This window comes from Bemisia tabaci, chromosome 2 (genome assembly GCF_918797505.1).
Source record: "Bemisia tabaci chromosome 2, PGI_BMITA_v3".
Classification (NCBI taxonomy): Eukaryota; Metazoa; Arthropoda; class Insecta; order Hemiptera; family Aleyrodidae; genus Bemisia; species Bemisia tabaci.
In genome coordinates, this window is record NC_092794.1 from 73,588,005 (window position 1) to 73,604,892 (window position 16,888).

General features: G+C 39.6%; 1 protein-coding gene across 2 annotated transcripts in view; it reads left to right on the plus strand.

The window, feature by feature from the left end:
• The window catches only part of LOC109037811 (alpha-tocopherol transfer protein-like), a 37,686-nt gene extending 21,226 nt beyond the window's left edge, over nt 1-16,460 (plus strand). For both annotated transcript variants that reach the window (XM_019052632.2, XM_072296222.1), the window contains exons 2-7: nt 2,141-2,301; nt 3,205-3,355; nt 9,108-9,366; nt 11,633-11,743; nt 13,451-13,553; nt 16,164-16,460. In XM_019052632.2, coding sequence (XP_018908177.1) covers nt 2,184-2,301; nt 3,205-3,355; nt 9,108-9,366; nt 11,633-11,743; nt 13,451-13,553; nt 16,164-16,315 — 894 coding nt within the window. In that variant the 5' untranslated portion in view covers nt 2,141-2,183 and the 3' untranslated portion in view covers nt 16,316-16,460. The remainder of the gene's footprint in view (nt 1-2,140; nt 2,302-3,204; nt 3,356-9,107; nt 9,367-11,632; nt 11,744-13,450; nt 13,554-16,163) is intronic.
• Nucleotides 16,461-16,888: the final 428 nt, after the last annotated feature.

The window sequence follows — 16,888 nt, forward strand, 5'->3', positions numbered from 1 at the left end:
AGAAAGCACTTTTTTTAAAGAGTTTTTATGAAGGTTTAAATGATCCGAGTAAAAGAAGAAAATTAAATCCATGACGTATGATTTTGAGCGGCACTTGGCACGTTCTAAAACGCTGTTTTTTGTGTATTTTCCGAGAAAATTACACTATTGCTAAAAAGAGCTGTTGATGCTCATAGGGCAAGCAATAAAGAAACCACTATGCATCCGTCAGGGTGGGACCTATGGACAGGACCGTGTGAGGAACACCGACCTCGAGCGTGTTTTAGGCAACTTGAGATTATTTCAGTTTTCAGAGCTTCAGGTGCCAGTCAATTTCGAACTTATTGAGACAAAACTTTCAAGATCGGTAGTCCCTTAAAAGAGCTTTTAAATGAAAAAATAAATAAACAAATAGTTCGATTACGCTGATTAGTTTGTGTACCGAGAGGGGCCAGAATGAGCGGGAGGTTAGATTTTGTACATACACGCGATTACTCAAGTAAAATTGAACTTCTTGCGCTGATATTTTTTAGAGGTCTAGTGCGACTGGTTTCTTACAGAATTTCAGCAAAACCCCTCTATTATGCCTCTTTACACTTTTAACGGTGGGGACGAAATGGGGGGAGGGGGGGCTATGCGATGACTCAACATGAAATACTTAGAACTGAAATTTTTCATGGTAGATTGAGGTCTATACCCAGTAGCAGTGATCGCGATAAATTGCGATTTAATCGGAGAATGTATCGCGATTTTATCGACGTCGCGATTTATTGCAATATTATCGGATAAAAAATCGCGATAAATTGCAATAAAATCGCGATAAATTGCAATAAAATCGCGATTATATCGACGGCGATTTATCGCAATATTATCGGGAGAAAAATCGCGAAAAATTGCAATAAAATCGCGATTTTATCGAACGCGATTTTATAGAGATAAAATTGCAATAAATTGCAATTATTCATCAACGTCCACTAATGCATGAATGACGTATACAAAAGATGTTTCTATGCCACCGCCGCCGCTTTTACCAAGCTCCGTTGGTAACTTAACTATCTCATATTTTTTTTATCAATTATTGGTAATGTTACAAATGGTAAGCTTACCTAAAAACCGGTATTTTTACTGATTTTTTCAGGTAAGAATACCACCTTTATTGGTAATCAATTCCCGGTAACTTTACCATTTTATCTCGGTAATTCTACCACAGTCGATAAAAAGTATTGGCGTTTTTACCAAGGTCCATCGGTAACTTTGCCATCTCACTATTATTGGTAATTTTACAGAGACAGAATGATGAGATTACCAATAGAACCTTATTTTACCAACCGTATTTCAAGGTATGAAACAAAATACAGAGGAGGGAAAATTAAAAAAAAAAAATCCAATGAAAACTCGGTGTCAGTCAACGCAAAGACATTAGTTGTAAGGCTGCGAAGCGCCGATCCATGTATAAGAGGCTTCAATTCGCACTCGTTAATCAAATAGCGGCCATAGCATAGTGGCAATGTGCTGGCCCTTCGCCGTAGTGATTGGGGTTCGAGTCCCCGCATAGGCTCCGGGGATTTTACGCTCGTCTTCGTCAAAGGACCTGACGGCTGAACCTAACGGCAATCGGCTAACAACGTCAACCCCTTTTTTTGGCGATTTTATCGGTGATAAAATCGCTAGGATCATCAACATCTGAGCGAATATCCTCGATCTCGTCGCGATAAAATCGCAATTTTTTCGGGCCGATAAAATCGCAATAAAATCGCGAAAAGATTGAAGATAATCGCTTGGACGTTGATGATCCTAGCGATTTTATCGCCGATAAAATCGAGGATAATTGCGATTTTATCGGCGATAAAATCGCGATTTTTCCGTTGAAAAATGCTACTTGGGTAAAGACTGGTTTCCTGTCAAATATCAGCAAATGTTCAATCATTTTTTAATGATTGCAGCCATTGTCTGTTATGAGTTCAAGGGGGGGGGGGGGGGAGGTCGTGTGAGAACCCCGGTAAGAATGACAATTTTAAGCTAAAATTAAAAATGCGCCTATAATTTAATCATTAAATATATAATTTTTGAAAATAACTCAATATTTTGCTTAAGTTCCATCCACTTTTCCTAATATTTGAAAATTCCTGTTAAAAACCTTGTACCTTTTTCTTTGTTTCAGGCTTAGTTGAGAGCATTTACACCAACCTGTATGCACGCTCAAAATGAAGCTCAAGTATCCTTGTTTAAAGAGGGATATCACAATTCCCGCAGAATATGTTCCTGAAGTAGAAAGTATTAAAGCCTGGCTGAAACATCAGCCACATATACCTCCTCTGTCAGGTAAACCAATTCGAAGACTCGTGTCATGTTGTATTTGCTAAGTTGGGCACTAGACATAATGATCGATTTTTGATGCTTTGGTGGGGTACAAGTTGTATATGTAGGGGAGGGCGGCTGGGTGGAGGGTGATGGGGTCAAAAAAATTCTTTCTGTCATCCTTTGATCTTGCAACTTCAAGAACTAAATTTCCATTTGTGATGGTGAGGTATCTGGGGCCCTAATTTTGTCGGCTTTTTTACACGGAGGTGCGCAACATCTGTCGATGAGCCCAAACCGCACCCCTGGCCAATCAGAGCTGCTGAGCGGAACTCAAGTGCAGTCGAGACTCGTCCTAAGTGTATACGAGTACACCGGTTGTGGAGGACCGACGAAATTTGGACTGCATTTTGCAATTTGGACCTATAAATTCTGGCTCATCTGAAAAAACACTTATGTGCATAGGGAAACTAATGGCACATACGTTGTTTTTAAACCGGGCCGGAATTTATAGGTCCAAATTGCAAAATGCAGTCCATTTAGCCCCCGCTTCTGAATCAGTCATTTCCAGACAATTCAGGGCTGAGGCACTTTAAATAAACTTTATTTTCCGGGAGCTCGACCGATTTTTTTTGTTTATGGCTCAAAGTAAATTATTTGTAAACTGCTTTAACATTCGAAAGGAATATGATAAGTAGCGCATTTTTTCACTTAACTTCGGTTCAAAAGAACCGAAGGCCATGCTAAAAGAAACCGTCCCTCAGCGGATCGTTTGAACAACGGACAATCCTGCCGTGCTATGGAAGAACGCCGTGTGAACCATCAGATTCTCCGCGATTATCGCGGTTAATTCTATTGAATGCTTTTATGTTGACATGCCGCATGCGATCACCTTCTTGAAGATAATTTGTCGATTCCTGCTTACAGATGAATTTGTATACACGTTTTTACACTGCAACTATTACCGTCCAGAGCGGGCAAAAGACAATATCGATGCTTACTTCACCGTTCGAGGTCAGTGTCCAGAGTTATTCGACAATAGGGACGTTAATAAACTTCTGGAGCAGCTTGAACTCTAGTAAGTGAAATCCTATGCATATCATTTGCGCGAATCAAAATTTTGTAATTCGTTTTCACGGGTCATAGTTGACTCGTGAAGATTAATTGTGATGGAGTCAAGCAAGAACAAACTTTATTATAAAAGAATAAATAACGAAAAAAAATACAATGGAAAATAAAATAAAAAATGAAAAAATTGTAAAATGAAGATCAAAAATATATAAAATATGAGATAGAAAAAATAAAATTAAAAAAATAAATTAAAATAATTATAAATGTGAAAAAGAAAAAATGAAATAAAAAAGTAAGATACGAAAAAATAAAACAAACAAATATGAAAATGGAAAAAAAAGAGACAGAAATAACATAAAGAAATAAAAATGGTGCAACCATGCCATAGCTTAGAGAGGTTAATTCTACAACACTCGTGGCAAAAACACTGAAAACTTTCAAATATTGACCCTGTAGGTACCGACAGAGAAAAATATCCTGGAGCGCTTGCACGGAAGTCGCGTCAATTATGTCCTCATCGGATCTCTTTGGAAGACAACCGGAGGTCCCGTTGCTCCGACGGAAATATATGTACCTAACAAAAGAATCTTAAAATCAACAGATTATATTCTTAGCAAAATTTTCAAACAAACTTTCCGATTTCAGCTACGCAATTTTTCAATTGAAATTAATTTTACAAGTCTTTAGATGCACTGCGCACCAGGGGCGGACTGGCCATGGGGGCGGGGAGGCGATCGCCCCCTAATAATTTGCCGCAGAGGTCCCGAAGGGGCCCCCGCGGCGAATCTGTTTCGAGTCATTGTTTTTTTCCCTGTAGAGTTGTAATTTTCCTATCCTTTTCAGTCACTAAAAGGCCCCAAAATCCTTGAAAATTTTTCTCTAAGAGACATGAAAGGTCGTCTAAAGCTTATGTGATGAAGGGGCCCCCGAAGAATCCTGAGAATGGGTTATTTTGAGGTTCAAGTACTGTAGAATTTAACTCCAATAATGCTTAAAATTACATTTAAAAAGTGTGAAATTTTCAGAATTTTCCGAGGGAGGGCCCCCTGACCTTCTTAGAGGGTCCCCGAACGAACGGAGGGGCCCCCACATTTAGGTCGCCTCCTAACTTTTCGACTACCAGTCCGCCCCTGCTGCGCACTACATACAGGGTTATCCAGAAGTCTGGGACCCCCCTTATAACTTTTGAACAAAAAATGCTAGAGATTTGAAATTTGGGGAATGTTCCTAGGTCAAAGGGAACTACTTTTTGGCGTACCCAAAATTTTGGGGGGCGCCCCCCCCTGAGGGGGGGCGGACCCTAACTTTTTTTTTTCAAATGGGAACCCCTATCTTGTGATACATCATTCGAAAGGGCTTAAAAAAAGAAAACTTTTGGCGCAAACCGATTGTCGATACCTCAATTTTTAACAAAATGGCGGCCAAAAAATGGCGGCTCATTCAAAAGTCTGGGCCTCCGCTCATAACTCATGAACAAAAAATGCTAGGGATTCGAAATTTGGGGAATATTCCTAGGTGAAAGGGAACTACTTTTTGGCGTACCCAAAATTTCGGGGGGCGACCCCCCTGACGGGGGGCGGACCCTAATCCTTTTTTTTCAAATAGGAACCCCTATCTTGTGATACATCATTCGAAAGGGCTTGAAAAAAGAAAACTTTTGGCGCAAACTGATTGTCGATACCTCAATTTTTAACAAAATGGCGGCCAAAAAATGGCGGAAATGCGATTTTTGGTTATTTACCGTCGGATTCGCTTGAAACTTGGTTTCCACAGGTTTTCGAGCACGAAAAAAACAACCAAACCACGGGGTGAGTCCTGGGTGGTTGAAATGACAAGTCAGGAAACACGATTTTCAACTGGCTGAGAGCACCGCACAGGAAATCTGACACATTCCGATTTAAACTTATTTTCCCGCCATTTTTCGGCCGCCATCTTGGAAAAGCTCGGGTATTTTGCAAATCCAATATCGTATTTGTTTTTTCGTGCTCGAAAACCTGTGGAAACCAAGTTTAAAGCGAATCCGACGGTAAATAACCAAAAAACGCATTTCCGCCATTTTTTGGCCGCCATTTTATTAAAAACTAGCAACCAACCCGTGCTTCGCACGGTGATAAACCGTCATTAATGAAATTACACCATGTTATAACAATAACTTTTGTATTAATATATTTTACTATACCTATTATGCCCATATTTATATTTTTTAATATAATTATTCAGAAGCTACAAAATATTTTTACATGTGGGGGCTGTTGTTGTACCCATCAGCAAAAACAAAAAAACATGTTTGCGAGTATCAATTTTGTAAATATGGTAGTAATTTATAGACTCAGCAGTCTTAAAATTAAAAAATAAATAACTGTTGTAAGAAGATGTATTTATTAATTTCAATAAATAAAAAAGGCAAATTTTGAGATGTTGCTCTACACTAAAAACATTAAATGAAAAATCATACAAAAGAATAAACTTAAAAAATATAAAATCATGAGTGTGACAGACATTTTGAGATCTTGCGCTAGACCTAAAAAAGTAGTTAAGTTATTTATTTTAATTGAATAGCAACTTGAATTGACAATAAATTTTGAAAGAAGATATAACATGCTCTGAAATTTTGGAAATTGGAATTGGAATTTTGAATTTATCATCATTTAATAACAATTTAAATTTATAATCTGGAAAAATTAAATTATTCCGGAAAATAATTTCGGACTTGTAAATGTGAAGTACCAGTATTGTGATGCCTTGCATTTCAAAAAAGAGGAGGTGAACGGCCATTTTAACAGATGCTGTCATAATGGTCTTCTCAGACTTGCCGAGCCTGGAATCGAAGACCAACTTCGCGACCTCTTCTCCAAACCCATTTTCATGACCAACATTTTGAGGTACAACAGTTGTATGGCTTTTGCATCTCTATCTGCTTCCAAAGCTCATATAATTTTGAACCAAATCTTCTGCTATTGAATACGAAAAATCATGGAGAATTTAAGTTTTATGTTGACCAGCTTCTCGAAAGAAAAATAAAATTTCTAAGGAAGTCTGCAACGTCGCAAAAGAAGAAACATCGTCTCTCATTTTGCCCAAAAGTATGTACGTATAAAATTGAAGGCATTATGACTGGCCTCTCTCAGCTTATATTCGTATGTAACGATAAATAATGGGACGCGTTTGTCACGGCGCCTTGATACAACTATATAACCTCGACGGATGTCTGTATTGCGTTCAAAAAATTGAAGGCGTTTTGACCCCCTGCTCATACTACCTGTAGTTGATTCGATCGACAAACGCGTTGGTCGGCGGTAACGGGGACTTGATGCATTTTTTTAAACTCGATGGATGTCCGTATCGCACCGACTGTAGTGCGAAACCACGTATCTCCATTGCGGTGTTTCAAAATTTCCCGTTCTTAATTCGTCTCTTCCATGAGAAACAATCCAAATTTACGACTATAAATTTTGAACCAAATCTTCTGCAATCGCATACGAAAAATCATGGAGAATTTAAGTTTTATGTTGATCAGCTTCTCGAAAGAAAAATAAAATTTCTAAGGACGTCTGCAACGTCGCAAAAGGAGAAACGTCGTCTCTCATTTTGCCCAAAAATATGTATGTATAAAATTGAAGGCATAATAAGTGGCCTCTCTCAAATCATATTCGTATGTAGCGATAAACAATGGGACGCGTTTGTCACGGCGCCTTGATACAACTATACAACCTCGACGGATGTCCGTATTGCGTTCAAAAAATTGAAGGCGTTTTGACCTCCTACGCATAATACCTGTAGTTGATTCGATCGACAAACGCGTTGGTCGGCGGTGACGGGGACTTGATGCATTTTTTTAAACTTGATGGATGTCCGTATCGCACGACTGAAGTGCGAAACCACGTATCTCCGTTGCGGTGTTTCAAAATTTCCGTTCTTAAATCATCTCTTCCATGAGAAACAATCCAAATTTACGACTTTAAATTTTGAACCAAATTTTCTTTTATCGAATACGAAAAATTATGGAGAATTTAAGTTTTATGATGACCAGCTTCTCGATGGAAAAATAAAATTTCAATAATTTTTCCATCACAATACTGGCACTTCACATTTAAAAGTCCGAAATTATTTTCCGGATAATCATTTTCGATAATATTATCAGTGCTCTGCCGAAATGATTTGAGGTTATTTCCCTGTTCACCCCTACGTCGTACGTTATCTATCTCACTGAGATAGCCATCATGCCGCACTTTGCGTCGCGCGGATAAATTGCGAGAAACATTGCCACGCTTCGCCGGACGCCCACGTTTTCGACTCCGATCCATTCTCAATATTAAAACGAATACGCGCACTTTACTAAAAATTCGGGATTCTTCATACACGACAAATATTAACAAAATTCAAAAGACGACGCGCACTGTACGAAAAAATCGGAATTCTTCATAAACGACGAATATCCATGACGACGAACGCCTCGGGCAGCCGAGTCATCAGGTGACCGAGAACGAACAATTTACAATCCTCTAATTACATCAACTTTCAAGAATGAACGCAGAACATTCTTAACACATATGAAAATATAACGTGAAATTACAGATTTCGTGATTTCGGCAACACTGCTCCGGTTCGGAATCTCCAAAATTAGACAGAAAAAACAGCTGATCGAGACGCAATAAAAGAAGGGAAACCACGACGACCAGACGACGACGATCGATCGCGGAACACCGCTCTAACACACGAGTCACCCTATTTTAGCGTGTTTTCAACCCTTAGAATTAAAATTTCGAAAATCGGACGACGAATTGCACCCCTTCAGCACGAACCGCACATGCGTACAAAGTTTCAAGGAAATCCGCCTTCGGGAAGTCGCTGAAACATTGGGTACAAAATTGGGGCCTCTCCTTTATAGTTTTAGATTGAGGTATCGACAATCGGTTTGCGCCAAAAGTTTTCTTTTTTCAAGCCCTTTCGAATGATGTATCACAAGATAGGGGTTCCTATTTGAAAAAAAAGGATTAGGGTCCGCCCCCCGTCAGGGGGGTCGCCCCCCGAAATTTTGGGTACGCCAAAAAGTAGTTCCCTTTCACCTAGGAATATTCCCCAAATTTCGAATCCCTAGCATTTTTTGTTCATGAGTTATGAGCGGAGGCCCAGACTTTTGAATGAGCCGCCATTTTTTGGCCGCCATTTTGTTAAAAATTGAGGTATCGACAATCGGTTTGCGCCAAAAGTTTTCTTTTTTTAAGCCCTTTCGAATGATGTATCACAAGATAGGGGTTCCCATTTGAAAAAAAAAAAGTTAGGGTCCGCCCCCCCCTCAGGGGGGGGGGCGCCCCCCAAAATTTTGGGTACGCCAAAAAGTAGTTCCCTTTGACCTAGGAACATTCCCCAAATTTCAAATCTCTAGCATTTTTTGTTCAAAAGTTATAAGGGGGGTCCCAGACTTCTGGATAACCCTGTATGGAAGAGCAGGTTCGGCAATTTGGTGCAACGATTTACGGGACTCGTCAAGCTAATTAAACACCGTGCGCGGATAAAGCAGTTCTAAAGTGTGAATCTTAATTTGTTACGCACCTAATCGCTGATCAGCGTTGTTATTTCCTTTCAGAGTGCGGGTATTGATGAAAGACGTACATGTCGCTTTGGTGTCAAATATATTTGAAAGACATTGTCTGTGGTCACCAAATCTGACAATCAATATAATAGTGATATAAAAAAAATAAAAATAAAAAAAAAAACCTCGACATTTCCGATATCACTAAATATTATGCTTGTTTCAGCGATATGGCAATGCTACCCCAAAGTACGAAAGAAGGCTACCAAGTCCTTTTGTATCGATTGAAAGACACTGATACCTCAAAATTTAACTTCGTGGAGGCTCTAAAAACTTTCTTCGCTTGGAACGATGTTGTGATCTCTGAGAGAGGCATCAGCGAAGGCTACATTGTTGTATTCGATATGAATGGTCTCTCTTTTGGCCACCTCGCCCGAGTCAGTGTGCAGTTACAGGCTGTGAAAAAGTTCATGGTCTACATTCAGGTGCGTAATCATTAAGTACTTGTGTACGTGTTAGAGAGGGTATCCCTGGGTAAGGGCACCAAGATGCCCCAAAATTTAAAGGTGGAAAAAAGGTGCGGGGAGGTTGTAAGGGAAAATCGGCAAAATCACTCGACGTGGCCTCTTTATTGGGGATAAAAGAGCATTTTAAACTGAGCTATGTAAATTGCATTATTTTTCTCGTAAAGTACTTTAAACAGTGTATAACCTCTAAAAATTTCAAAACCGTAGGAACATTTCTAGGGGAGGGAAAAAATTCGCGAAATGACGAAAAAACGCGTCTTCGCACGCCACGCTCAGAACTTTAGGCTCTTTGAGGCGCGTTTTAAAACATTTTTTTTTTTCTCGCAATTTTTGTTTTTTCCCCGTTATTTTCTCATCAAATGAAACCATTTGCAAGGTTCCGCACTTTAAATTCCGTAAATTCAAAAATAAGGGCCACCCTACGCGAGTAACCTCTTCTGAAATAGCAATGTTGACCAGTTTTGGCGCCAAAAACCGGTACTTTACGTGGGGCGCAAGGACTCGATCGACTTGAAACCTTTTCTGACGATACTAGGGCATGCTTCTTGAAACATTGAAACCAAAAATTAGAGATCTTAGTGTTTCTATCTTGATAGCGTGCGAGTAAACCGTTGCCAAAAGAGCCATTTTAACCGTTTTGGCGCCAAAAAAAACCATTTTTTCGGTGGGACGCGCCACGCGTGAAGGCTTGAAATTTTTTTTGGTAACAACTGGGTATATTACCTACATTTTAAGGCAAAATGTATGTGTCCTTGGTATGTCCTCATTTTTTTTAAAACCGCTAAAATCTGAAAAAAATTGGAAATTGACGATTTTTACAAATTTTTTTAAGGGTCTAAATAAGGTACGATAAATTTGATTTTTTACCCAAGAATTTGACTGGTCAGATGTGTAATTGGTGAAATTTTGGTGCATTTTTATTGAAAATTGCGGGAGATATGAAATAAAACGTGAAAATACCCCAAAATTCCCCGAAAAATGGGTTTTTCGGGGCTAGAAGAGGGGGGTGGTTGGGGTCAGGAGGGTAAAATTGCCCAAAACCATGTTTTTAGGACCTCCTGAAAGGGTTTAGACCATTAAATGCAAAATCCGTGAGGAGGGGCATTTTGGTGCCCTTACCCAGGGATACTCTTTGAAAGAAACCGAACGTAGCCCGGGTCATTGACTTCGACCGGTAAATTCAGATTCTTTCATTCAAACTACATCTGAGCAGTTTTTTTATGGTGCGTTTTACTTTGTATTTTGCGCAAATTTAGAATAGGGCGTTTGCGTCTTATCCCCCCCCCCCCCCCATTCCTCGTTTAATCGAATTCTAGCTGTTCCAACGACATTCTAATGGTTACGGTGTTCGAGGAACAGGATAAAGGTACCAACAAGTAATACTAAATGATAACTTATCTACTGGGGAAAAATATATTTATAGTTTTCCCCTACCACTCAGTGAAAATTAATTTCATTGAATCCATATTTAAAATGCTGCAAGTTAGGTATATATGAGGGCTTTAATTTTTTGGTAGGAGAATGCTACATACCTACTTCTTCAGCTTAAAATCACTGATCCTGCTTAATTTTTTTCGGAAATGTGACTATCCATAAATTGCGTCACTCGAGTAAGGGAAGGGGGGCGGGGGAGTCTAGCGGTGGATGACGGTAGGCGCCTAGGACGGAGGAAGGGGTCAAGCCAAGGATGTCGTAAGCTTTCCTATAAAAGGCTGAAAATACTTGCTTGAAATTTGACTATATCTACTGATATTTATCGATTTTCTGAGTTTTCCCCGAAAGGGGGTGGGGGTACGCTAAAGATGGGGCAATTTTTAGGGGGAGGGGGGTCTAGCAGTGGATGACGGTTGTTGGATACGGTAAAGGAGGAGGGGTTAGAAAAATTGACAAAAATGGGTGACGTACAATATATGGACGGCCCCTGCGTTCCTTCTTTGTTAGACAACTTACGGTCAGTCAACTTAGTATAAACTATGCATCTCAATTACAACGTTTAAAAATTTCCGCTCTTATTTTGGTCAGAATTATAAGCCCCTTACTTAGTTTATTTTTTTTCTTCTTCCTGATAAACTAGAAGAACGGAAGTTTTGAAACGTCATGATTGAAATACGTCGCTATAAAGTAAAGTCATCTTGTACACTTATTTCGCTAGCTTGAAACATCTTGAAACCAATTTCATAATTTTTTTGAGCTTGTCAAAATATTTTTTACTTTTTCCTTTCAGAAATGTCATCCAGTTAGACTGAAGTCCGTCCAAGTGATAAATACAGCACCTTTGATTGATAAGATTTTAGCATTAGTAAAACCTTTCATGGAAAGTGATTTGATCCAGATGGTAAGTTCCCTTAGCGAGTCCCTCACCAATAAACCCCCCCCCCCCCCACTCTCACCAAAAATTAGATAATTTTCGATTTTTACCCGTGACTGAAAGGTATCTAAGTATTCACTTTTGTTGAAGTAGAGTTGTCTACGAGAGGGTTTTGTCTTGGAGAGAGAAACAACCAAACAAAAATATTTAGTAGCTTCCATACGAAGGAACGATGGCAAAAAAGGTCATTCTGTATCATGAGCGTGCATCTTGTATTTATCTTCTTCATATCAACGGTGTAACTCCCAGCGTACGTACTTCGTTTGCGTTGTTTGAAAGTCTCCGCTCCTATTTCATTTTTTTTGAAGGAGAAGAAAGCAATAAACATATATTCCTTGAGGTTGACAGAATTTACTTCGCACAAAGGTGAAAATCATGGAAGTTTTGAAGAACCGAGGTTGAGTGATTCCCTATCTCAGAGTAAAGAATGCCAGGAAGTCTGCAACTTCGCAAACCGGGGTGCAAGGTTTGGAAGTTAGACCATCGATGTATGAAGTTGAATCCTAACGGGAATTGCGCGGCGGGTCCTTTCACGGCTGGCACGTCACGATAAACTTACTGTTAAATTGTGAAAATTATCCACGTCTCGGAATTGCGATTTTCCGGTTTTACTGCGGATAGCAAGATTGAAAACATTAATAAAAATCTCTATAACGTCTTGAAGCTATCAATTAATGTTTGGACCTTTCCTGCTACAGTCGATCACCCAAAAAGCAGTGATCGCGATAAGTTGGGATTTGATCGAAGAATGTAATGCGATTTAAGTCACGTCGATTTATTGCAATAATATCCGTTTAAAAATTGCGATTTCATCGGATTTGCAATAAAATCGCGATTTTATCGATGGCGATTAATCACAATATTATCGAACAAAAAATCGGGATAAAATTTTAATATTGACGAACGCGATTTTACAAAGATAAACTACAGCAAGATTAAGGGTTAATCGCTAAGCTGCTGATGTTTCTAGCGATTTTATCCCCAAAAAAGCGTACAAAATCGCAACTTAACTTCAAATGTATAAATTTTTCCATTGAAAAATGCTACTTGGGCAGCATAATGTCATGCTGAATCAGTATGATAACTTGCTGACAGGGAAAACAAGTATGATATCACTATGATGCCAGCATGATATCGGGAGGATAGTGCATGTTTGCATTATGCTGATATGACATCGTAGATACTGGTGTTATGAAGGAGAATTGGCCAATTCACATTATAATATCATGCTGATCGACTTTACCAGAGGATTTTTTAGGTATCGTCACACATTTTGACGTATTTCCATTAAACGGAACTAAGCGCCATAAAGGAGGAAGGGAGAGGGGGCTTGGATTGGCGGGTGTTGCGAAACGCGATGCTCGTTCCGTCCTATGCTCGCAATGCTTTCCCATGCCGCTTGCTTGGTTCCGTTTGACAGAGCGCGCTATCCGGGATTCTAAAATCCTCAAAAGGAACTCCATTTGGCGCTTAGTTCCGTTTAACATAAATACGTCCATCTGTCCTGATCAAGGTTAAATTAGGCACCAGCAGCTCAAATTACGCGCATCCTGCAGGTATCCACGAAATATGAACGCACATAGCAAAATCTACTTTCGAGGATCAAAACTTAAGATATTAGATACCACTTTCTAGATAATTAAATATACCTTTTTATTTTTTTACTTGTTCTAGTTACAATTGCATACTTCAGTTGATACGCTTAAAGAAACTTTCTCTCTTAGCATACTACCGAAGGACTACGGTGGTGAGGCCCCTTCTACAAGACAACTCAGCGGTAAAGTTTCATGTTTATACATACCTACATTATAATCCTCTCATATACACAGGGTGATCCACAAGTCCCTTCCATCCTCTCTAACTTTTCGCCTACTTGAGGTAAAGATTTGAAACTTGGGGTATGTTTCTAGGTCAAAAGGAGCTCCTTTTTGGCCTCCTAAAATTTTCAGGGGGTCCCCTTGGGGGGGGGGCGATCCAAACTTTTTTTTCAAATAGGAAGACCGCCCTTGTGATACCTAGTTCAAAAGTGCAAACCCGAAGTTAATATCTCAAACCATTTCAAAATGGCGGCCGGAGAAAGTATTAAATACATAGGGTGTCACAAAAGTAATGCACGTTTTTTTTCGGGCGAACGGTAGCAGGTATCAAATTGCGGTTTGCGCAGAGTTAATGTTCTAGTAAATACCGATAAAACAAGACCAACCCGAGATCTAAGTCAAAAAATGCTACAGTGTTTGGAAAATGACATGTCGAGATGACCCTTCCAGGATTTTTAGTTTATTGCATTCTTTGATCGTCGAGGGATGGTATATACCAACATTTTGTCCCTCTGGGACAGACAATTACTAAGGAGTACTACAGCTCTATACTGATGATACTACGTGAGCACACTGCCAAGAAGTGGCCAGAGATGAAGGAGACATGGCTCCTGCACCACGACAACGCCCGCCCCCACACGGCCCAGTACAGTGTACACTATGGAGTATGGATGAACACGGGATTCTCTGTCTTCCGCACCCACCCACTCCCCCCCCCCCCCCCCCCCCCCCCCTACAGCCCGGATCTCGCGCAGTCGGTCCGTGCGACTTTTGGTTGTTCCCTCCGTTGAAGAAGGGCTTAAGAGACAAGAGGTTTAAGTATTCGTCAACGAAATAAAAAGAGCTGTTGAAACTTTCTTGAACAACCTCAGAAAAGAAGATTTCGAAAAAACATGTTTGCAGAAGTGGGAAGAACGGTTGCGGCGCTGTGTGGAAAGTGTCGAAGGATGGTACTTTAAAAAAGAAACTAAAGGCCAGTCGTCCAGTGAAGAAGAGTAAATGCTAGTGATCTTGGTAGGATTCTGTAAAATTACTTTAATAAAACCACTTGGATCTTAAATTCTTCGGTTTTTTTTTTTTTTCAGGAAAAAAATGCTAAAAATCCTGAAGGGGTCAGTTCGACATGTCATTTTCAAAACACTGTAACTTAGTCATTTTTTGACTTAGAGAGCTCAGATTGGTCTTGTTTTATCGGTATTTACTAGAACAATAACTCTGCACAAACCGCATTTAGATATCTGCTACCGTTCGCTCAAAAAAAAAAGTGTAGTACTTTTGGGAAACCCTATATGTATGCAGGTTTCTACGATAGCAGTTCGTCTTGAACAATGTTTTATGTTGTTGCTATGCAGTTCTTCCGTTTTAGTGACCAAACAAACATTTTTCATTTCTCTAGCCTTGCTCAAAGCGACATGAAGTTGACCATGTGCGAATAAATGATCCCGAAGGTCCACTCCAACGATATCCAGGGTCTGGCCCTGAGATTTTTTAATATATGATTAACGCGTACGCTGGTCGGATTGGAAACTTTCGCCTCCCTCATGATCTGAAGTCCTTTTATGCTGGCTGACAGTTAAAAATTTATGCGGGGTATTGAAAATGTTTTCCATGTGTTTTCAGGACTTGAAACTTCAAGGAGAACTTTGAACACTCTATTTAAAATAATTTTTCTACCAATGCGCAATGCCTTGACAAAGAGAAAGTATTTTAAATATAAAGACCCTACGATAGCAGTTAGTTACAAACAATGTTTTTTGTTGTTACATTTGCACCATGCAGTCGTACTGTTTTATAGTGAGCAAACCAACATTTTCTCAGCGAGTGACTGAGAAATCCAAAACGCTATTCAAGCGAGCGAGCAAGGCGTCTTTTTAGACCTCATCAGTAGATCGCACTCGTCAAGTGAGCACTTGTCGTGAACAAGTTGTTTACTGACGAGTGTGATCTACTGGTGAGGTCTACAAAGACCTCCTAAAACGCTATTTTCTCGGCGTGACCTCAACTTGATATTCCAATGCAAATTGCCTGAGCTGAACATTCTCCCCTCTCATTTTGTACTGATACATGTTAAAGTTAAAATTTGTTTGACTCTAACTGAAATTTTTGGAAATTCTCAACTTGGTTCTCCTCGCGAAATGGTGAGAACGTAGCACCATTTCTCCACCTTGATACATACAGTTTCGGGCCATTTTAAGTGGTTTTTCTTGTTCATTTCAGGAAGATTGCACACAAATGGTCATGGTTTAAAATTAAACGTCAAACAATGAGCTCGATCCTTCCTTTCCGCCCCTTTTCAGAGTTCATACTTTTCCTTTCTTTTAGAAGTTGTTTATTCAAAATGTATACAAGTTTTTAACAGTTATTCCCCCGCCCCTCCCCTGTCCCCCTATTTGATAGCCGTTGCTACAGGTGAGGATGTAGTGCCTATACTTATGTGGTGTGTGTCTATGGAAAACATGAAAGGGCCTGTCTTCGTTCGAAAAGTCATTCCAGGGATTGTACACTTGTTTTTTCCTGTTTTTGATGTGATATACACACAGTAAATCATGTACTGATTATATTATTTTCAGACCAGCTCAAATCTCTGATAAAAGACAGCTACGGAAAATGGTTGAAAGAAAGCGGACAATTAGTTGCTGTTGAAAAGAAACGAGTTGGAAAGCCAAGGAAAGAATACATTGGTGAAATGGAAGGTTCTTTCAGATCACTTTCAATAGATTGATTTCATATCAGCAGACGACTAGGACAAGAAAACTCAGCCCACCAGGTCAGGCTTGGTACATATGAAGTCACCCTGATCCGAACACAGAGCAAAGAGACTTGATTAAACACTTTAGAGCGTGTGATATTAAAAAAAAAAAAACGGCTTTTTTAGACTTATACAGTTCCTGTTCCCCAATTCTGTGGTGACAGATTACAAAAAAAAAACAGATTGACAAAATTGAATTGAGGGTGATAGCATCCCTATACGTGTAAAAGAGCCTGATTATAAGTATGCTCAGTAATGCTCTTAAAACATTAGCGTTCAGCATAATGTGGCAACATGGTAGTGAGTTTGAGGGTTTAAATATGTTTTTAAACCTACCAACAATATGAAGACTGCAATTATAAATTGGTGGTGGCCTGTGAGTAAGCGCCCTTCTACATGGAGAAGCTGTTTGTTCCATTTCACATTCTACCAGTCAAAGACAAAATTTCAACAATTAGGCTGCCTGTGGACAAGACGAGTCCTCAGGGACGGTGGAGACGTGACCAGTGGGTTATCACATTCAATTAACTGAGATTCATGAAACAA